The sequence below is a fragment of the Nyctereutes procyonoides genome, unplaced genomic scaffold (genome assembly GCF_905146905.1).
Source record: "Nyctereutes procyonoides isolate TBG_1078 unplaced genomic scaffold, NYPRO_anot_genome, whole genome shotgun sequence".
Lineage (NCBI taxonomy): Eukaryota > Metazoa > Chordata > Mammalia > Carnivora > Canidae > Nyctereutes > Nyctereutes procyonoides.
In genome coordinates, this window is record NW_026575030.1 from 24,554,499 (window position 1) to 24,577,879 (window position 23,381).

Sequence of the window (23,381 nt, forward strand, 5' to 3'; positions counted from 1 at the left end):
TGGTGATGCAGACAGGTTAAAATAATACACACACATACATATATATGCATACATAGGTACACATGTGTATATTTACATTTTTATATGCCATAAGAAAAATTATCCAAAAATTTTGAAATGATTTAAGGATAAGTTTTCTTAATCAGTCTTAAAAACCATGAATTTATTTGTTGGCATTATCTAATGGATTCTTTTAAGGAAAATAGGAAGTCTAGGAGCCCAACATTATCTTCTGAGATTGACAACAGTGACAATTACCATGCTCTTTCTGCTGTGTCTTTTGGTGAAGCTGGCAAAGGCACTTTCTGGGACTAAAGGAATTCTTTTTTTTTTTTTTTTTTTTTTTTAGGAATTCTTGATGTAATGTGACATTTCTTTCTTTTTTGTTTTTTGAATTTTTTGATTGTTGTATTTAAGTTAGCATATGTCTGTTTAAGCACCTATCTAACCCTGTGCTAAAATAACAGGAAGAAAATACTTGTATTATTACAAAGAATAATCATGGCAATCATAGTGCTGTCATCATTAGTTTTGTGCTAGTACAAACATGTAAGACATGGATAAAATTAGTGGCCTTTTTACAACTTTCAAATGAAGTTACATGGCCAGCAAATGACAGAACTATTAATGAAATCTGCTTCTTATTTGCCACTGTGACACATATTCTAATCTAGAATAATTTCTCACCCTACTTTCCAGAAAGGAAGAAGTAGAAAATAATTGTCACTTATTTGTTGAATAAATACAGATTGAACATTTACGATGCCAGAACTGTTTCAGACATTGAATGTTTAGTGGAGAGCTAAGTAATATGGTCTCTGCTCTCATGGAGTCATAGGTTAGAAGCTACAACTGAAATGCACTAATAATAACGCTTTCCATGCTGACACATTTGCATAGAGCAGTGATTTTCAACCCGACTGCATAACCAAATCACCTACTCAACTTTGTAAAAATACGGATGGCCGGCTTTGACTTTAGAGATTCAAATTCAGTATGTTTGGGTTAAAGCCTGTACATGGGTATATTGTTTAAAAAGGAAGAAAAAAAAGCTCCACAGTGATTTTGATGCATAGCCAATGTTGAGAAATCCTAGTATATCAACTTGTAGTTCTTTTTTTTTTTCTTTTAAATTTTTATTTATTTATGATAGTCACACACAGAGAGAGAGAGAGAGAGGCAGAGACAGGCAGAGGGAGAAGCAGGCTCCATGCACCAGGAACATGACGTGGGATTCGATCCCGGGTCTCCAGGATCGCGCCCTGGGCCAAAGGCAGGCGCCACACCGCTGCGCCACCCAGGGATCCCTCAACTTGTAGTTCTTAAACCATGTTGTCTCATTTCACCTCGGGGTAACAACCATTTCTCTAGTAAGTAGAGTAGGTATTACTAGCCTGTAACACAAGTTTTATAAATTGAGAAACTAAAGGCTACAAGATCATGAATAACTAAGTAAGATGAGGAACCAGGTCCTCAGACTCCCCAGAGAGAAGTTTCCCTTCTTTTTTTTTTTTTTTTTAAATAAAGCAATTACAGAAAAGTAAATTGGGTTTATGTGTGTATTAAGGGTGAAGAAAAAGATGAATTACTACACTCGTTCCAAATTGTGACCGATTCTCTCTTCTGGCTCTTAGGAGGCCATGTTCAACTCATCCAAAATGGTAAGAGAAAAGATTTTTAAGGTAACTGATAATAGGGGCACCTGGGTGGCTCAGTTGGTTAAGCGTCTGCCTTCGGCTCAGGTTATGATCCTTGGGTCCTGGGATCAAAACCTGTGATGGGCTCCCCACTCAGCAAGTTGCCTGCTTCTCCCAGGCCCTCTACTTCTCTCCCTGCTTGTGCTCATGCGTGCTCTCTCTCTCACACAAATAAATAAATAAAATATTTTTTAAAAAAGATAACTGATAATAATTGTAAAGTACTTGCTAAGTTGATTTTTGTCTTTAAAAATAAATACATTATTAACTATACAGATAACCACAGTTAAATGAAACTACCCTGAAATAACTCAACACACAAAAATAAAAGCCCAATTGGACATTCCAGCTTTAAATAGCCAATGTTGACAATGGGACTATTAAGGAGAACATTGCTTAAATATAATTTTCTTCTTAGTTTTATCTATTTAGCAAATCCAAGTTAAGAATTAATGATAATTTTAACAATTTAGGGGAAAAAGTTTTCTAAGTTCCAAAGATTATGCCTGTGTTTTAGATTTACTGTGAGAAAAATCCTTATATACAGAATAGATATGATTTAATTCACAGCCTAACTGTTCATGTAAGAGTAAGCTTTTATGTAATGACATTTTTACTGAATTTAAAAGTTATTTTAGGGATCCCTGGGTGGCGCAGTGGTTTGGCGCCTGCCTTTGGCCCAGGGCGCGATCCTGGAGACCCGGGATCGAATCCCATGTCGGGCTCCCAGTGCATGGAGCCTGCTTCTCCCTCTGCCTATGTCTCTGCCTCTCTCTCTCTCTCTGTGACTATCATAAAAAAAAAAAGTTATTTTATAGGGTATTTCTACATTATATCAAGAAATATAAATATGTGTTAGTTTTACATAATGTTTTACATTATGTTTTTCCCAGTCTTAAGACTGGGAAAGTAATCTATACTGATAATTGTGGCAACATTTGTGTCTTCTTGAAAGAGTCAATCTAACATAAATATAATTATATAAGAACATAGACTTTTTTCAGAAAGTAATAATTGAATTTTTATTTTTAATTTAATTTTTTTCTCATAATTATGAATGCACATAAAGAATCATATATTTCTATAAGGATTATTAAAAACACAATCCCTGACCCCTGTACCTCACTTCATTTCCCATTTTCCAAAGGCAACGACTTTCAATTAGTATAACTAATTGGTAATTCTATCCATTTGAAGGTAAGTAGATGCAGAAACCAGGTCCTGTGATTCCCCAAAGAATAATCCCTCTCTCTTTTCTCTCTCTCTCTTTTAATACTTAGACACTTCCTTTTCTTTTAAAGCATTACCTATTAGTTTCCCAATATGAAACAAATATTATTACCAAGTTCCCAATTTAAACAACTTTTACCAAAAATATATTTAGTTTTACTATAGTGGAATGCAAAAGACCTAGTAAAAAGAGAGACAACAGGAGCGAGGGTACCTGAATAATTTTTTAAAAATAATAACTATAATAAAAGTGACAGTATTCCTCAGGTCAATCTGTAGATTTAAAATATCAGTAATGGGGCTCCTGGGTGGCTCAATTGGTTAAGCGTCTGCCTTTGGCTCAGATCATGATCCCAGGATCCTGGGATCAAGCCCGCATCTGGCTGCCTGCTTCTCCCTCTCACTCTGCATGCTGCTCCCTCTGCTTCTGCGCATGCATGCTCTCTCTCTCTCAAATAGATAAAATCTTTTTTTAAAAATATCAATATTTTAAAACTAAATGCTTGTGAAATTCATATACAAAAATAAATGGATACAAAATTGGGGTCTCCAATAAACCTTTCTCTAAAAAGAATTAGCTTTTTGAAGAAATGGCTATGTCTGGGATACAAAATATGCAAGGTAAACCTGAAATATTTTGAATAGTAGATAGAATGGATGCAGTCAAAGTTTATTTGGCATTCTGTGAAAAGCACTCGGGAGCCGAGTAAAGAGGTTTCTAATAAGGATAATAACTACTGAGGATTGAAACACATCAGATATAGTGAGACTATTAAAAATTACCATTATAGAGAGCCAATTCATTTTGAAAACTGGTAAATGAAGAATCCAGTATTTATCTTGCCTTTTCTTATATATTGATGAGAAATTCCTTTTTATGGAAGTATTCCGGGATCCCTGGGTGGCGCAGCGGTTTGGAGCCTGCCTTTGGCCCAGGGCGCGATCCTGGAGACCCGGGATCGAATCCCACGTCGGGCTCCCGGTGCATGGAGCCTGCTTCTCCCTCTGCCTGTGTCTCTGCCTCTCTCTCTCTCTCTCTCTCTCTCTCTCTGTGACTATCATAAATAAATAAAAATTAAAAAAAAATTTATAGAAGTATTCCAACTTATAGGTGAAAAAGGTAGAATATCACCATTGTCCAACTATTAATGAAAGAACAAATTTAGGAATTAATCATCCATCACTGTCAAAATTTCAGAAGTACTACTTAATGGCTCATCATAACCTCACATATGAAATGTAGATGTCAAAAATTCAAACCTGAATCATTTTGGCCCCCAGCTCCAATTATCAACTTATAGAAGGTCAAAGAAATATTTTATTACCACCCAGGAATGCAATTAGCAAAACTAGATAGTGGGAGGCTCATAGGACAATTGACAATTTTGTCAACAAATAAATTGTAAGGAAAAAAAAAAGTAGAGGAGGAGTCCATGAATTAAAAAATTTGAGGGGGATCCCTGGATGACTCAGTGGTTTAGTGCCTGCCTTCAGCCCAGGGCGTGGTCCTGTAGTCCCAGGATCGAGTTCCACATCGGGCTCCCTGCATGGAGCCTGCCTCTCCCTCTGCCTATGTCTCTACCTCTCTCTCTGTGTCTCTCATGAATATATAAATGAAATCTTTTAAAAAATTTAAAAAATAATAAATAAATAAAAGAAATTTGAAAGATAACCAATTACAATGTATAATATGTGCAATGTGTGGATCTTATTTGGAGCTTGATTTAAACAGACTTAAAGGGCAGCCCCAGGGGCCCAGCTGTTTAGCGCCACCTTTGGCCCCGGGTGTGATCCTGGAGATCCAGGATCAAGTCCCGCTTCTGGCTCCCTACATGGAGCCTGCTTCTCCCTCTGCCTGTGTCTCTGCCTCTCTCTCTCTCTCTGTCATGAGTAGATAAATAAAATCTTTTAAAATAATAATAAATAAAAATAAGCAGACTTAAACACAGACACAAAACAATTGGAAATTGGAGCATTGGCGGAATATTTGATAAAATTACGGAATTATGATTATATAGTTTAGATAATAGTTATGTTTTATTTATTAATAATTCAAATCTTTTGGGAGTATGTATTGAAATACTTGTGGATAAAATAATTTGATATCTTAGATTTGCTTCAAAATAAAATGGGAGGCTAGAAGTAGATGGGCCAGGTGAAATAAGATTGGCCATAAGTTGATCATTGTTAAGGTTGAATGACTGGTACATGCAGAGTCATGATATTATTCTCTCTGGTAGGTTTGAAGTTTTCATTATAAAAAATTTAAATAAATGGGCAAAAGTATCAGTTTTTATTTCTGGGACCGTATAGTTATTTGACACTCAATGAAACAACTACACTTAAAAAAAACAGTAGGGACTCCAAAAATAAATTGTATAACAATACAAACATTGTAAAAATAAAATGGAATGACTTTAATAAATTATTTTAGTAGAACTTTTTCCAATATCGAAAAAGATCTTATACTACATACTACATGAGTTCAGTGAATTCAGTTAAAAGGAGTTAATAAAACATCTATAAGTAGGAAAAAATGAAATCATACACTTATCCAAAAGAATTTATTGAGTAAAGAAATAAGCCATAGAAATATTTAATAGTAGTGGAATTGACTTTTCTTGCACTTGTTAAATGTTTAAAAAGTGATGTTTAGTAAAATGTTGAAGTATTGGACTCTATAAATAGAAGAACAGTAATTAATATGTGAAAGAAATCAAATATGTTCTCTCAGGAGAGGAAAAGAATAAAGTTGTTTCATGCAAGCTACAATAGTACTCACAGGTGTGCCTTGCCTGCACACTTGATCCCACTTTAATTAAAATTCTGATCAGTTAATGGAGAAGGAACAAGAAACTGACATTTAGTGGAAACCTACCCTGTCCTAGGACATTCTGCAGTAGTCTGAGAGAGCTATTCTGGCTTTATAGATGAAGATATAAGTGTTCTGAGAGGTTAAGTAACTTGCATAAATATATAATGTTAGATTTTCATAATTGGCTGCTCAGGTCCTAAAAATTATAAACAAATAAAAAATAAATGTTTTTTTGCAAGTAATAATTTCATTATTATTTAAGATAAAATATTAGAAGACGTGTTACAGTATGTAAAATAATCCAATGTTTTTGGGATCCCTGGGTGGCGCAGCGGTTTAGCGCCTGCCTTTGGCCCAGGGCGCGATCCTGGAGACCCGGGATTGAATCCCACGTCAGGCTCCCGGTGCGTGGAGCCTGCTTCTCCCTCTGTCTGTGTCTCTGCCTCTCTCTCTCTCTGTGTGTGTGTGTGTGTGACTATCATAAATAAATAAAAATTAAAAAAAAAATTAAAAAAAAAATAATAATCCAATGTTTTAAGGATGTAAGCCACTGTTTGCAGTCATATAATTTTCATTCCTTCATATTGTCTTTTCTTTAAGAGAAATTTCATTTTATTCACTGAAATTTATAGCTAGAAAGAGATTCAAATTTAGGATATGTTTTATTTTGTTTCTAATTTAATGAGAGATAACAGAGTCTTAGCTTAGTATTTGTGGATGTTTTCTATTTACATTTTTCGTAAAATGGAATGACTTTTTTATGGTAACTTAAAAACCACTCGTTTTAAAATCTTTATTGTAAAGTATACAAAAGCAGGAGTGTTAGTAGAAATGGTAATACTTGGATTTGGTTTTGAAAGGACAAATGAATCCCAACTGTATCATAGAATCCTTAAATTTATTTTTCTCTTCTTTTAGTACTACAAAGTGATCATTTCTTGCACTTACTGCAAACTGACAATGTTCAAATAGGATCTACAGTCATGACTATGCTACAGAACATACTACAGATCAACAGGTGATTTGATTTTACAAAGTATTTATCAGAGTATTTACAATTTTTAACTTTTGGTCCAGAAGCATTACCAGTTTTATTCTAGTTTTGCCAAAATTATCAATTACATATGACTTGTGAAGTGATACTTCAAGAGCTCTGTATTATCATTATTATTCAGAAAAAAAGAATATAAAATACCATCAAAGACTGGAAGTATATTGTTGAATTGGTATCTCAGAGCTTAAGAAGATTTTAGACCATTCTCAGACTTAGAGGAGAAATATGGTGATACCGTAAGAAAAGTATTGAAATCACAATAAAAAAATGCCTACTCATATTTTATTTAGCAAACCACAAGCTTACTATTAAGCCAGGTACTTCAGAATGGCATAAAAGAACTAACTAACAAGGCAATTTTTCCAGGTTAAAATGGTAAAGCAGGTATACATAGTTGTAATAATTGACTCTTCCAGTTCCATATGGATTTATTAAGCATCTACTGTGTGCCAACTATGTGTCTGTCATTGAGTTCCCAAAGTTGATTAAGATATAAAACTTGCCTTTAAGTAGCTTATGGTAAAGTGTAAAAGATCAACCCATGAACATAATTATATGTAACATATCAAGTTGCATTTGTAAAAGTGTGCACAAGTATTAGAGGAGCTCCTATCGCACACTGAAGGATGATGCTTCCTGAAGAAGGTAACAACTGAGGTGAAACTTTAAGGATGAAAAATTAGCCAGAGAGGAAAAAGAGAAAGCAATATTTCTAGGCAGAGCTAACAATGTAAGCAAATGCACAGAAATAAGGAAAAATGTGCTGAGGATAAAAAGTGGGTACAAGTCATCGTTGCTAGCATTTAAAGTATGGCATGTGGAGGTGGCTGCCAAATTCTGCAGACTTAAGTCATGAAGAGCTCAAATGCTGTGTTGAGGAAATTAAATCTTATCTGTAGGTAGTGGGAACACAGAAGGATATTTAAAGTGAATAAAAATAAGTATATTTCACTTGTATTACTCAATTCACTATGTGGAGGAAGAATTTAAGGGGGAACAAAAGTCTAGACAAAGAAGACAATTAGAGGAAGCAACTACAGTAATCCCAAGTGAAGTAATAAAATCTTGGCCTTGGGCACTGGTACCAAATAGATTTTAAAACAAATGGATCTTAAAAACTAATGAACTAAAATTATCAAGATTTCACTTCCACTTGTGTTTGAGATGGAATAATAGAAATGGATTTACCCTTCCACCTTAGAAAACAATAAGCAGCCAGTTTTTAGGAAACTGGACTTAAGTTAATGAAAGAAAGTGAGTCATAGGGAAAAGGAATGAATAAGGTGAGCTTAACAATTTTTCTCACTCGTAACATTGAAAGGGTTCCAGACGGTGGCTCAGGGAGGAGTATCCTAGCCAGGCTGAGTTGAAGAGGTAGAGATGAGAGTCTGGGGAGAACAAAACAGCTAGAGTTCACAAGACAAACCATCAAAGAAAGAGCTACATGCTAAGATAGCCCCAGAGGTCAGAAAATCTCTTTCAGTTATTTGATAGAGTACTGATTGGCTCATGGATATAAGGAAACTACTCAATGTTAGAGAGAATAATAATACAAAAACAGTGAAAAGGAACAGTACCAGAAGTTCACACAGAGCCAAGAATAATGCCAGACTTCCAACAGCTGAAGTGGAAAACCTCATGAATAGTGGAACGTTGGATAGAGTACTCAGGAAGGTTTCATCTCAGTACTGGGGGATAATTAGCACTAGATTGAGTGCTATTTTGGACCATCCAAACAAAAGCAGAACCCAAAAGGAGCAAATTATTTCCAAGTAACTGCTCTGGTTTCTAAAACTGGCTTTGTCTTAAAAATCTTTATTAATAGGTATACAAAGGCGGAAGTTTAGCAGAAGTGGTTATGTTTTGTTTTGGCTTTAAAAGGATGAGAAAATCCCACTTGTGCCATCTTTGTTTTGATCCCTTTTTTTTCTTCTTCCTTTAGTAATATAAAGTGATAATTTCTTACAGTTATCACAAACTAAAAATGTTTAGATAGGAGTCTAAACATCTAGAGTCACTACAATCGCAGTGATGCTCTAGAACATACCACAGATTAATGGGTGGCTTGGTTTTGTAAAATGTTACTGATATTTTAGTTTTGGTCAGAACCATTACCAATCTGATACCAATTTTATGAAATCATTGGTTGCATGTGATTTGTATATGGAATTTGAAAATCTCTAACCAGAAGAAAACTCAGAAATATTTTTAGGAATATACATATACCTAGCATCCAACAAGATGAAATTCATGCAAGTATCAGGCATGTAAACATGCAGGAAAACAGGACCAATTATGAGAAGAATCAGTTGACCCAGACTGACATATATGTTAGAATTAATAGGACATTAGGATAGTTACTATGACTGTATTCCATATTTTCAAAAAGTTGAATAGAGACCTATATAAGACCCAGAGTGAACTTCTAGATAAGAAAACTACAAACTAGATATGAGAAATACACTGGATAGGATTGACAGCAAATTAACATAGGAGATTAGCGAACTTGAAGACATAGCCATAGAAACAATCCAAAATTAAACAAAAGAGGGGATCCCCGGGGGTGGGGGGGTTGTCAGCAGTTTAGCACCTGCCTTCTGCCCAGGGCATGATCCTGGAGTCCTGGGATCAAGTCCCAAGATCGAGTTCCCCATCAGGCTCCCTGCATGGAGCCTGCTTCTCCCTCTGCCTATGTCTCTGCCTCTCTCTCTCTGTGTCTCTCATGAGTAAATAAATAAAACTTTTTAAAAAAATGAAACAAAAGGAACCAAAAAAGAAAAACACATCAGTGAATTAGAGATCTGTAGGACTATTTTAAACACCTTTATATAGGCATAATTCGAGCACCTACTGGAGGTATTGGAGTCAGAAGAAGATATTTGGAGAAATAGTGTCTAAAATTTTTCCATATTTGATGAAAACTATGATCTTGCACATTCCAAAAGCTCATCAAACCCCAAGGATAGTAAAATATGATACCAAATACATAGAAATCAAAGCAGTAAAGCAAGAGAAAATCTTAAAAGCAGGCAGAGGGGGAAAAAAGACATTATATACAGAGGTATGAAGATAAAAATGATGGCAACTTTCTTGTCAAAAACAATGCAAAGAGAAAGAGTTGAACAGTATCTTTAAAATACTGAAAGAGGGGATCCCTGGGTGGCGCAGCGGTTTGGCGCCTGCCTTTGGCCCAGGGCGCGATCCTGGAGACCCGGGATCGAATCCCACGTCGGGCTCCCGGTGCATGGAGCCTGCTTCTCCCTCTGCCTGTATCTCTGCCTCTCTCTCTCTCTCTCTCTGTCTCTCTCTCTCTCTGTGACTATCATAAATAAATAAAAAAATTTAAAAAAATAAATAAAATACTGAAAGAAAGCAACCATCAAACCTAGAGTTTTATACCCAGTGGAAATATATTTCAAAAACAAAGGCAAGTACTTTTTCAGAAATCACCAGGAGACTCAGTACAAGAAATGTTGAAGGAAGTCCTTCAATCAGAAGGAAAGTAGATCTGCACAAAGTATTGAAGAATATAAGAAATGATAATCATATAGCTAACTATAAAAGATATTTTTCTTATGGTAATGTAATATAATCACATTTGCTTATACAAAAATAATGTATTTAGGAGTTTATACGTATATGTTAGTAAATTGTATTATAGCAATAACATAAAGGCTATGAGGAAAGAAATGGAAGCATAATGTTATAAGCTCTTACACTATAAATAGGTTTCCCGGTTATCTGAAAGTTTGCTTTGTGCATCTGCTTTTACAAAACACCTACATTGTACCTGTTTTTGCTAACCAAAAGAAATTCAAAGCTGATTTTCACTTCTACAAGATGGTAATTGCTTTTTTCACTTTATGCAGTTTTGACTTATAAAAGGTTTCATAAGAACACTCTAGGAAAACCTGTACGTGAAATAGTATATCACTTGAAGGTAGACTCTGTTGAAGGTAATATTCTGTGAACCTTAATGAAACCAATAAAATAACAAGACCAGCAGTTATAGCTAATAAGCCAAGAAAGGCAGTAAAAACAAATCATAAAATAATATTTATCCCAAAGTAAGGCAGTAAAAGAAAAAAAAAAGGAGAAAGTGAATAAAGGACAATGGAACAGGTAGTCACCAAGAAACAGATTTAAACCTATCTATATTAGATATAAATAGTTGGAAAACCCCCCAGTTAAAAGGAAAAGAGTGAGAGATTGAGTAAAAAAGTAGGAACTAACAATATGCATTCTTCTAGAAATTCACCTTAAATATAAAAACACCTAAATAAGTTAAAAGTAAAAGGATGAAAAAAGATAAACCATGCTAAACCTAGTCAAAAATAAGCTGGAGTGTTTATATTAATGTCAGAAAAGGTAAATTTCAGAGCAAAGTATTAATACCAGTGACAGCTATTTCATAATAATAAAGAATCAGTTCATCAAGAAAACATTTATTGGGGATGCCTGGGTGGTTCAGTTATAGAGCATCTGCCTTTGGCTCAGGTTGTGATCCCAGAGTCTTGGATCGAGTCCAGCATCAGACTGACCATAGGGAGCCTGCTTCTCCCTCTGCCTATGTCTGCCTCTCTCTCTGTATATTTCTCATGAATAAATAAATAAAATCTAAAAAAAACCTATTTGTTGATCTAACAACAGAGCTTCAAGATACAAAGAAAAAATTGATAGACTTGCAAGGAGAAATAGACAAATATGCAATTAAAGTGAAATATGTTAATACCCTTCTCTTGATAATTGATGGAATAAGTAGACAAAAAATTATGACTGTAGAAGATTTGAACAATATCAACCTACTGACCTGATTGACATTTTTAGAACACTCTACCAAACAGCTGGGATGCATGTTATTTTCAAATGCAAATGGAACATTTACAAAGATAGGCCATTTCTGGGGCCATAAAATAAGAAAATAAATGTATTATTTATAAATTAATGTAATGTAAAAGGATTGAAGTCATACAAGGTATGTTCTCTAACCTCAATGGAATTAAATTAAAAATACCAAGAAGACCTCTGAAAAATCCCCAAATATGTGGAAGGTAATACATATCTAAATAACCCAAAGGACAGAGAAGAAATAAAAAATTAAGTTAGAATTTGTTTTTAAATTGATAGAAATGAAAACAGCATATGCAAAATTCTGGGATGAATCTAAATTAAAGCAATACTTATTAATAGGAAAACTTTTTCAAGATTTTTATTTATTTATTAGAGTGTAAGCACAAATGGGCCAGAGGGAGAAACAGACTCAGGGGTGAGCAGGGAGCCCGACACGTAGTTCAATCCTAGGACCCTGGAATCACAACCTGAGCTGAAGGCAGACACTAAACTAACTGAGCTACGTAGGCGACCCTTAATAAGAAAATTTTTATCACTAAATACCAACACAGATTTCCCCCACTATTTGAAAGTAAAGCGTTGCTGTAAAACCTTTCCTAAGCCAAAATGGCATAAAGCAAAGAAACAGCATTAATTTATATGGAGAAAAGTTTTGAGCTTTTTAAGACCCAAAAAATAGCCTCCCAGGCTGATACCTTAAGACACATCTTGCTAAAGGATGCACAGAATAAATTGAGATAAAGCACAGATACAGGCAGTTCAAAGTGATGGCAGCTTGATGCTGAGATACTGAGTGCAGTTCCCAGGGAAGGAGTTCGGTGGTACCACTCTGGCTTCTTGGGATGCATACTGCCTCTATAACAAATGCTGAATGCTATTTTTACTTTTTTCACCTTTTTTGTAAAAGCAACAATCTTCTGATTTCTTTTAGTTAGCAAAAAAAGCTGAGTTCTAATGTAAGTATTTCATAGAAAGCAAGTGTTGTAATGCAAACTTTTGAAAAGCAGGGGATACCTGTATTAGAAAAGAGAAGTGTCAGATCACTGATCTTAGCTTCCACTTTAAAAAACTAAGAAGAGGGAATTAAATTCAATGAAAAGAAAGAAAATAATAGGGACGCTGGCTGGCTCAGTTGGTAGAGTGTGCAGCTCTTGATCTCAGGGTCACAAGTTTAAGCCCCATGTTGGATGTGGAAATTACTTAAAAAAATAAAATCTTAGAAGAAAGAAAATGATAAAGATCAAAGCAGAAATCAGTAAAATAGCAAACAAAAACAATAGAGAAAATCAATGAAACCATAAGCTGGTTCTTTGAGAAGATCAATGAAATTAATAAACCTGTAACACGATTGATCAGGGGAAAAAAGAAGAGCATACAACCTACCAATGTTAGGAATTAGGAAACAATACAATAAAGTTTTAGGTATTAAAAATTACAAGGAAATAATGTGAACCACTTTATGCTTGTTAAGGTGAGATGGACAAGTTCTTTGAAGGACACGAACTACCAAAATTTAAGAAGCAACAGAAAAAACAAGAAGTAGATAATCTGAATAGCCTATAACTATGAAGAAATTGAATTTGTATCTAAAACACTTCGTACAAAGAACACTCCATGACTAGACAGCTTTTTCACTGGTAAATTCTACTAAACATTTAATGAAGAAATAATCATAAATGAGTTTTTCCAGAAAATTAAAGAGGAGGAAATACTTCCCAATTCATAAAATGAGGTCAGCATTACTTGATAACAAACGAAAGATATTATATTAAAATCTAGCAATATATTAAAAAGTTAATATATTTTTAATAAGTTGGGTTTATTCTAGGAATCAGGGCTGGTATAGTATTCTAAAGTCAAGCAGTGTAATTCATCTTATTAATAAAAGGAAAAACATATCAATAGACACAGAAAAGCATTTGAAAAATCTATTATCCATTCCTGATATTTCAAAAGAAAAACTTTCAGCATGGTACTAGTACAAGATAGAATTTTCTTAATCTGATGAAAGGCATCTAGGAAAAACCTACTTAATGGTAAAATGCTAAATGCTTTCCTTATATGATTATGGACAAGACAAGGATCTCCATTGCCATCACTTCTATTCAACATTGTATTGGAATTCTTAACCTATACAGTTAAGCAAGAAAAAGAAATTATTTGTACAGACAGGAAGAAACAGGGCTCTCTATATTTGGAGTCAGCATTGTCATCTATGTAGAAAAAACAATGGAATGTGCAAAGAAGCCACTAAAACTAATAAGTGAATGTAGCAAGCGTAGTGGGATATAAAATCAGTATAAAAATATAAATTGAGGGCGGCCCGGGTGGCTCAGCAGTTTAGCGCTACCTTCAGCCCAGGGCGTGATCCTGGGGACCCGGGATCAAGTCCCATGTCAGACTCCCCGCAGGGAGCCTGCTTCTCCCTCTGCCTGTGTCTCTGCCTCTCTCTATCATGAATAGATAAATAAAATCTTTAAAATATATATATATATGTATATATATATATAATTGAAGTTTTATACCCATCGTTTGATATTTAGAAATTGAAATTTCAAGATACTGCAACTTAAAATACAATAAAAAAATATGAAATATGTAGGGTTAAGCCTGACAAAAAGTGGCGAAGACCTACTCACTTAAAACTATAAAAAGACATTGCTAAGAGGAATTAAAGAATATGGAAATATACTTCATGTTGATAGATGTGAATGCAATATTAAAATCTCAGTTTTCTCCAAATTGATACGTATTTTAAATACAATCCCACTCAAATCTCGTTTTTGTAGAAATTGGCAAACTGATTTCTACAATTTATATGAAAATCAAAGGACTTAAAGATATAAAATAACCTTACCAACTTTGAAAATGAACAAAGTTAGAGAGCTAACATTACCCAATTTTAAGACTTTATAAAGCTAGCATAATTAAGACAATGAGGTGTTGATGCAAAGATATACAAATATATCTATGGAACAGAATGGAACCCAGAAATAGACTTACACATTTATGAACAATTGATTTTCAAGAGGTGTGAACGTCATTCAGTGGGATAGTCTTTTTCAGAGTGATAGAACAGTTGGCTATCAATATTTGAAAAAAAGAATTTTGATCTATACCTCTTAGCCACTACAAAAATTAATTCAAAGTGTATAATAGACCTAAATGTAAAATTTAAACAACAAAACTTCTTGAAGAAAAATAGCCTTTATAACCTTGAGTTGCATAAAATTTCTTACATTCTCACTGGGACACCAAAAGTAAAATCCACAAAAGAAGAAATTGGTTAGACTTCATCAAAATTTTAAGTCAGCTCTTTAAAAGACACTGCCTAGGAAATGAAAAAAGACAAAACAGACTGGCAGAAAATACTTGCAAAGCATATATCTTAAGTGTTTGTATCTGGAATATATGAAGTCTGTCAAAAATTTTTTCAAAAGGCCCAGTGTGAAAAATGAACAGATGACCTGAACAGACACTTTATGAAGAAGATACATGGATGACAAATAAGCACACAAAAAGATGTTCAGCAATATTAGTCATTAGAGAAATATCATTATACACTTGTTAAATGGCTAGAATTTAATACACTGACCCAAGTGTTGACAATACGGAGGAATCAAACACTGCTAGTGGGTGTGATAAAATAGTATAATCATTTTGGAAAATAGTTTGACATTTTCTTAACAAATGTGTACATACCATATTTTCCATCCGTTCTACTTCTAGGTATTTGCCCAAGAAAAATGAAAGCATATGTCCATACAAGGACTTGTACACACACACACACAAAAAAGGACTTGTACACAAATGTTCATAGCATTTTTATCTGTAATAGCCAATGACTAGAAACAGTTGTCCATTACAGGTGAATAAAATATATGGTATGTCCATACAATAGACTACTACTCAGAATGACTATTCATACATGTGACAATCTAGATGAATATCAAAATAATTGTGCTGAGTGAAAGAAGTCAGGAAGAAATTTGTATATATGTGTATATGTATATATATATATAATACTATATGATTCAATTTGTATAAAATTCTAGAAAATGTAAACCAATTTATAGTGACAGAAAGCAAATCAATTGTTGTCTGGGATAGGCTAACCAGAGAGATGGAGAAGGGGGGAGCGCTACAATAAAACACAAGGAAACTTTGTGACACAACGGATATGTTCGTTATCATGATACTGGTGGTAAAACGTGTGAAAACAAAAATTTTATTCTACTCACTTACTAATGAAGGAACCAGTAAATGTTAAATAGGTTCAAAGGAGAATTTGAGGAGGGGAGATTTATAGATTGGTTTGTCAAAGGAATACTGAAATGAATTTGCTAATAGTTAAAAAATCTGATTGATGTGTTATAGAACAATAAATAGTAACCTTTATAGTTACTTTTCCTACTGGATAAAATCCACTTGTATTGTTGAATAACAGTCTATTTGCATTACTCTCAGATAAGAATCATTGTTACTTGTTTTCTATAAGCCAATCTCTACTTTTACAGAATTGCAAAATCTCCTAATCAACAATAAATACATAATCAAGCAAAGGTACACACCCCTAGAAAATCACATATTCCTTTGGGAAGGGGAAGTAAAAGATACGCAGTGATCTCGTTTGACTATTTCTAAATTCCAGATACGTTTTCATCATATCTGTAATACAAGATGATAGTTGTTAGTGTTAATGAAGAAGATACTAAAGGAAAGGTAAATTTCTTCTATATTAAATCCATGATAATTGAATTCCTATAGCATTTTTGTCTTCATACATCATTAAGCAATGACCCATGTACTGTCCTGTGATTTTCCTCTTACTGTTGCTTTGAAGTTTTTGAATCATCTATTTATTATTCTGTACATTTATCTTTCTTCTGCAATTTGATTGCAGGTTTTTCAGAAGAGAAGGCATTCTAGCTGCTTGTATTCCCTGTTTTACCTAGCATAGTGCATTGCACACAGTAGAAACTCAATTAACAGTAATTGATTTAATGTGATGTATTCTTGGAACTAATCTGTGTATTTAAAAAATGGGTTATCTTCTTGCATTTCAGCACAGTTAGGCATCTAGTTGTTAAAACTTTAATTTTTTAATGATACCTATGCATCCATTAGTAATGGTATATTCTTTATCTTTTTTTTTTCTATTAGTGGTGATTTACTCAGAATAGAAGGAAAAATCCTACATTCAATTTTAGATGAAGTTGTTTTCAAGCTTTTATCAACTCCTAACCCAGTCATAAGAAGTACTGCTGCAAAGCTCCTACTGCTGATGACTGAATCCCATCAGGAAATTTTGATTTTACTGAGACTAAGTGCCTGCTACAAAGGTAGTGCATATATTCTTTCTTTACTGGAGAGTATCAAAAAGACATTTTTATTGATGGTTTATGGAAAATAAAATTCCTATGTAGTTTTAAAGTTTTTATTTAAATTCTAGTTGTTCACAGGCAGTGTAATATTAATTTCAGCTATACAATTTAGTGGTTAAATAGTGATGGGGATTAAAGAGTGCACTCCTTGTTGTTATAGAAGTATTCAATCACTAAAATTCTTGTATTTTGAAAAAAGTCAATAAAGTGTGCAGATAAAACCCTATTACAACAGATACCAATTCAGGGAAAGGTCTTTATATAATCAAGCTAGCTCCATATCTCTGAGATGTTTATGGTACTTTGTTGATGAGGTTACAATGGATACTTACTCCTTCTCTAACAAAAACAAACAAAAGGGATCCCTGGGTGGTGCAGCGGTTTAGTGCCTGCCTTTGGCCCAGGGCGCAATCCTGGAGACCAGGGATCAAATCCCACGTCGGGCTCCCGGTGCATGGAGCCTGCTTCTTCCTCTGCCTATGTCTCTGCCTCTCTCTCTCTCTCTCTCTCTCTGTGACTATCATAAATAAAAATTAAAAAAAATAAGTTGCGTATGAAGTATACCATATAGTATAGTAAAATAATGACCATAAAGACTGGTGACCTTAACAAGATTAACTTTACCGGAGAAAATAGAGCTGTGCTTGAGAGACTGACAGCCCTTTTGATCTTAACATCAGTTAATATTTACTCATCAGATCTCTCACTGCTGTTTCTCAAAGCAAACAAAAAATCTTCCTCACCTCTAAAATCAAATGCATATACTCACTAATGCAAGGCCATATCCTGTGGAAATTTTTAAAGAGTAGAACATTACATTATGATGTATTTAGTATTCAGACTTACAGAGGGTCTCAAATCATGCCTGATAACTACCTTCCATCAGTCATTACTATATGAACATTTTAATTATTTTATGTTATAGGAATAGAGAGGGGAAAAAGGTGCCAATAGCAGAGCTCTCTAATTGATATTTGCCAGATACACATTTTTAAATGTGTATTTTTAAATTCTGTAATTAGATTTCTTTTATAGAAATGTGACCATCATTTGCTTCAACATGGATAGAACTGAAGGGTATTATGCTGAGTGAAATAAGTCACTTGGAGAAAGACAATCATCATATGGTTTCACTCATATGGAGAATATAAGAAATAGTAAAAGGGATTAAAAGGGAAAGGAGGGGAACTGATTGGGAAAAATTAGACAAACCATGAGAGACTCTTAACTCTGGGAAACAATCAAAGGGTTTGCAGAAGGGGAGGTAGGTGGAGGGATGGGGTAACTGGGTGACGGGCAATGAGGAAGGCACTTGATGGGATGAGCACTGGGTGTTATACTATATGTTGGCAAATTGAATTTAAATTAAAAAAATGAAAAAAATTTGAATGTCTAACAGACTTCATTATAAAGGAATTTCACTTGAACAGTTCATCTCCTATTCTCAATAGAACTTACTCAGTTTCCTCAAGATATTTCATAATTGTTAATACTGCTGAGAACTTGAGTTTTGAAGAGAGCATAAAGACATGGACAGATCCATATGGTGGCTTCCCCCCTTATACACCCTAAGGGCATTTTACTTTATTTTGAATACACACATTGTAATACACCATTCCAGTGTGCTTAGAAATAGTACTTATCCCAAAATAAAACATAGTATAGTAAATGCAGTATTTATAGCATGTCTCGTATAGTAATTGCTCAGTAACCTATTGATTTGCCCCAAATTACATATAATACTGTATATTTTAATTTAGTAGTATTTTCTTTAAGAATGACTAATAATAACCTGTTTAAATACTTCCACAGTATAGGCATTTACTCAGTATGTTATTTATTTTCTTTTTAAAAATGTTTCTGTTTAAGGTATTTATATTCCAACAGGAAAAAAAAATCTCTACTCTTTGACTTACCACAATGATCCCACTTAACTTTTTTTAATTAAAGATATTGAGTAGACAGCCTTTGCATAAGATGAGCACATAAAAACTCTTAGAGAAATATCCTAAAGATCTCAATCTTGAAATCTTTGAGAAAAGAAAAAGAAAAATCATGTGATTGATTAATCTTGCTGTTGTATTCATTTGTTTCTAAACCAGACTTTTTAACCTCTAATTAATACTGATTAGATAACAAATCATATTTTATTATTAAGTGTTGTGCCTTTGTTATTCCATTTCAGGACTCAGAAGTCTATTAAACAAACATGAGCCTGGGACAGAGTTTAGTCAAGAACTTGGACAGCTTATTGCCCTTTTAACCCCTAAGGTCTATCAGGAAGTAGAAGATCAGGTAATAAATTATAAAATTAATTTGAATATTTGCTAACATTTCAGTAAAACATTTTAGTTTCAAAATACTGGAGAGTGGTAGCCTCTTAAATCTTTTATTTGCTGTCTTTCCTCTTTTCTTATCCCCCCCCCCCCCCCCCCCCCAGTATTCAGAGCAGTTGGTGTTCTGATGTGTGATGAGTGAAGGAGCTTTTTAACCATAGAGCTTTTTTTTTTTATCCTGTTCCAAAAGTTCTTCATCCTCTTGAATGCTTGAATAAGTGAGGCCCAGCATGAGTCAAGCAAAGAGGGTAAAGCATTAAAGAAGCAGAACTATAAAATCCTTATAAAAGGAATAGACATAATGTTAATTAAGGAGAATGCAGAGCTTATCAACTATATCTTGAATACATTGTGGATCTTGTCTAATGTACCTCCTTTGGGAGACCAGGTTTAATATTCTTAAAGCTTACCTGTCCTGGATCTATGAAATTGTTGCCTCCTGCCCAGCTTATTAGAGTTAGAGATTAATACTTGCCCAGGCCTCATATTTTATTAAGAGGTTAATTGCTAAAAAAGACTTTCGTGGAGATGTCTCTAAATTAATTCTGGCCTTTAATTTCAGAAACTACATCAAGCAGCTTGCTTGATTCAAGCTTATTGGAAGGGTTTCCAAACTAGAAAAAGATTAAAGAAGCTTCCATCTGCTGTGATTACTTTGCAGAGGAGTTTCAGGTAAAAAGTTTTGGTGAGAGGAATGATGATCTCAGAGGACAGCTATATCTTAGTAAAAACTTAGGGTGCTTTTTTCCCCTGATTTTTTTGTTTGTTTGTTTCTTTTGCTCTTTTTTTAAATTGAAGTATAGTTCATATACAATATTATGTGTCAGTTGTACAGTGATTCAACATTTATATACACATTGTGAAATAATCATATCACGATAAGTCTAATTATCAGCTGTCACCACATAAATGTATTACAATATTTTTGACTATATTCCCTATGATGTACTTTACATCCTTGTGACTTATTTTATAACTGGAAGTTTGTACCTCTTTTCACCTATTTTGTCCATTCCCCTACTCCTCTCCCCTCTGGCAACCACCAGTTTATATCTGTTTTTATAGATTTGTTTGTTTTGTTTACCTTAAAAAAAGATTTATCCGCTTAGAGAGTGAGCAGGAGGAGGAGGGGGAGAGAGAATGTCAAATAGACTTCACGCTGAGTGTGGGGCTTGATTACACAACCCTGAGATCACAACCTGAACTGAAAACTACAGTCAGACACTTAACTGACTTTGTCACCCAGGCACCCCTTTGTTTTGTTTTTTTAGATTCTACGTATAAGTGTGGAATCATAAGGCATTTGGTTTTCTCTGACTTAATTTCACTTAGCATAATTCCTTCTAAGTCCAGCTATGTTATCATAAATGGTAAGATTTCATTCTTTTTTATGGCCGAGTAACATTCCATTGTATTTGTATACCACATCTTCTTTATCCGTCTATTGATGGACACTTAGGTTACTTCCATATCCTGACTATTGTAAATAATGCTGGAGTGAAGACAGCATGCATATATCTTTTTGAATTCGTATTTTCATTTTCTTTGGATAATTATACTTAATGGATTTGCTGGGTTGTAAGGTATTTCTAGTTTTATTTTTTTAAGGAACTTCCATACTGTTTTCCATACTGGCTACACCAATTTACATTCGCACCAGCAATTGCTACTAGGGTTCCCTTTTCTTCACATCCTTGCCAAAACTTGTTATTTCTTGTCCTTTTTCCATTAGCCATTCTGACAGACGTGAGGTGATTTCTCATTGTGGTTTTAATTTGCATTTCTCTGATGATAAATGATGTTGAACATTTTTCATGTATCTTTTGGCCATCTATATGTTCCTTGGAAAAATATGTATTCAGGTTCTCTACCCATTTTTTAATTGAATTGCTTGGGGGTCATTTTTGGTGTTGAGTTTGGATATTAACCCCTAATTGGATATTTGCAGACATCTTCCCCATTCAGTAGATAGCCTTTTTGTTTTGTGGATATCATTGTATGAAACCTTTTTAGTTTGACATAGTCCTTAGAGTTCATTATTGCTTTTGTTGCCCTGAGGATGCACATCCAAAAAAGTATTACGGGGGGGGGGGGGCAAGATGGTGGAGGAGTAGGGTCCCCAAGTCACCTGTCCCCACCAACTTACCTAGATAACTATTTATTTATTTATTTGTTTGTTTGTTTGTTTGTTTATTTATTTATTTATGATAGTCACACAGAGAGAGAGAGAGGCAGAGACACAGGCAGAGGGAGAAGCAGGCTCCATGCACCGGGAGCCTGATGTGGGATTCGATCTCGGGTCTCCAGGATCGCGCCCTGGGCCAAAGGCAGGCACCAGACTGCTGCGCCACCCATCTAGGGGAAAGTTATCCCCCTAGATAACTTTCAAATCATCCTGAAAACCTACGGTTCGACCTGAGATTTAAAGAGAGAACAGCTGGAACGGTACAGAGAGAAGGGTTTTCGCTTCTAGAAAGGTAGGGAGATGGAAAAATAAATAAATAAAAAAGAATCAAGTTGGGGAGGGGCCCCTGCGAGGAGCTGGGCTAAGGCCCACCGGGAGAGCCTCTGGGACAGGAAGTCCAGCCCCAGAGAAGCAAGAACTTTAAAAATCTGCACCAGATTCTTCCCAGACAGAAAGGCGCTTAGCCGGGAACTCGGGCAGAACTGCAGGAGGGGCAGTGGACTCTCCAATCTCTCAGAGTCACTAACAGAGGAGGTGCGCTCCAGGGAGAGCACGACACAGACCGTGGGCCGAATTACATAAAGGGCTAGAGCACGCGCCCTGAAGGGCCTCGGGAGAAGCTCAGGCCGCGGCTCCGGGCTGAGGGGGCTGCGCCCTGCTGCCTTCGAGAGCTGCGGCCCGGGTGTGTGATTCCAGCAGCACAGGCCCCAGATCCCCGGGCAACGGGGCACACAGCCCAGGATCCTGTGCTCCCCCCAGGACAGGCAGAGGCGGGGAGGGCACAGGACAGCGAGGAAGCTCCTGCCTCCTGGAGCCCCCAAGCTGTGCAGGTCAGCACCCCCGCCCCCCGGAGCATCCAAGCCAGTGTGAACTGGGAAACTGCAGTAGTTACTATGGGAGCAGACTCCAGGGCTGGGGACTTGGCTGCTGCCAGTGTTGTCTGTCCTGGTGTCACCCTGTGCCTGGGACGGTGCGGGGCTGCCAGGGAACAGGGGTCTCACAGGATAAACAGCTCCCACTGAGCCGTGCACCTGGCAGGGGGTAGAGCAGTGCACCCATGTGCACACACCTGAGAATGAGCACAGCAGGCCCCTCCCCCAGAAGACCAGCTGGAAGGACAGGGGAAGAGCAAATTCTTGACCAAGCAGTGCTGGAAAGCTCCAGGGGAAGTCGAGGGATTTACAGTATATAGAACCAGAAGATATCCCACCTTCTTTTTTGTTTTGTTTTGTTTTTTTTCTTCCTTTTTTCCAGTACAACTCATTTTAAGCCACTCTGTACTGACCAAAATGACTAGAAAGGAGAACTCACCAACAATAGAAAGAATGAGAAATAGTACTCTCTGCCACAGAATTACAGAATTTGGATTACAATTCGATGTCAGAAAGCCAATTCAGAAGCACAATTCTAAAACTACTGGTGGTTCTAGAAAACATAAAGAATTCAAGAGATTTCATGACTGCAGAATTTAGATCTAATCAGGCCAAAATTAAAAATCAGTTAAATGAGATGCAATCCAAACTGGAGGTCCTAAAGACGAGGGTTAATGAAGTAGAAGAATGAGTGACATAGAAGACAAGTTGAAGGAAACTGAAGAAAAAAGAGAAAAACAATTAAAAGATCATGAGGAAAGGTTAAGGGAAATAAATGACAGCCTCAGAAGGAAAAATCTACATTTAATTGGGGTTCCAGAGGGCGCCGAAAAGGACAGAGGACCAGAAAGCCTACTTGAACAAATCATAGCAGAGAACTTCCCTAACTTGGGGAGGGAAACAGGCATTCAGATCCAGGAGTTAGAGATACCCGCCCCCTAAAATCAATGAAAACCG

At 35.5% G+C, this 23,381-nt stretch overlaps 1 protein-coding gene across 2 annotated transcripts in view; it reads left to right on the forward strand.

The window, feature by feature from the left end:
- IQCB1 (IQ motif containing B1) overlaps positions 1-23,381 on the forward strand; it is a 67,739-nt gene that overhangs the window by 15,805 nt on the left and 28,553 nt on the right. The window contains exons 6-10 of one of the 2 annotated variants that reach the window (XM_055316378.1): positions 1,568-1,661; positions 6,661-6,760; positions 16,811-16,989; positions 19,217-19,326; positions 19,930-20,039. In XM_055316378.1, coding sequence (XP_055172353.1) covers positions 1,568-1,661; positions 6,661-6,760; positions 16,811-16,989; positions 19,217-19,326; positions 19,930-20,039 — 593 coding nt within the window. The remainder of the gene's footprint in view (positions 1-1,567; positions 1,662-6,660; positions 6,761-16,810; positions 16,990-19,216; positions 19,327-19,929; positions 20,040-23,381) is intronic. The other variant, XM_055316379.1, reaches the window with a different exon arrangement.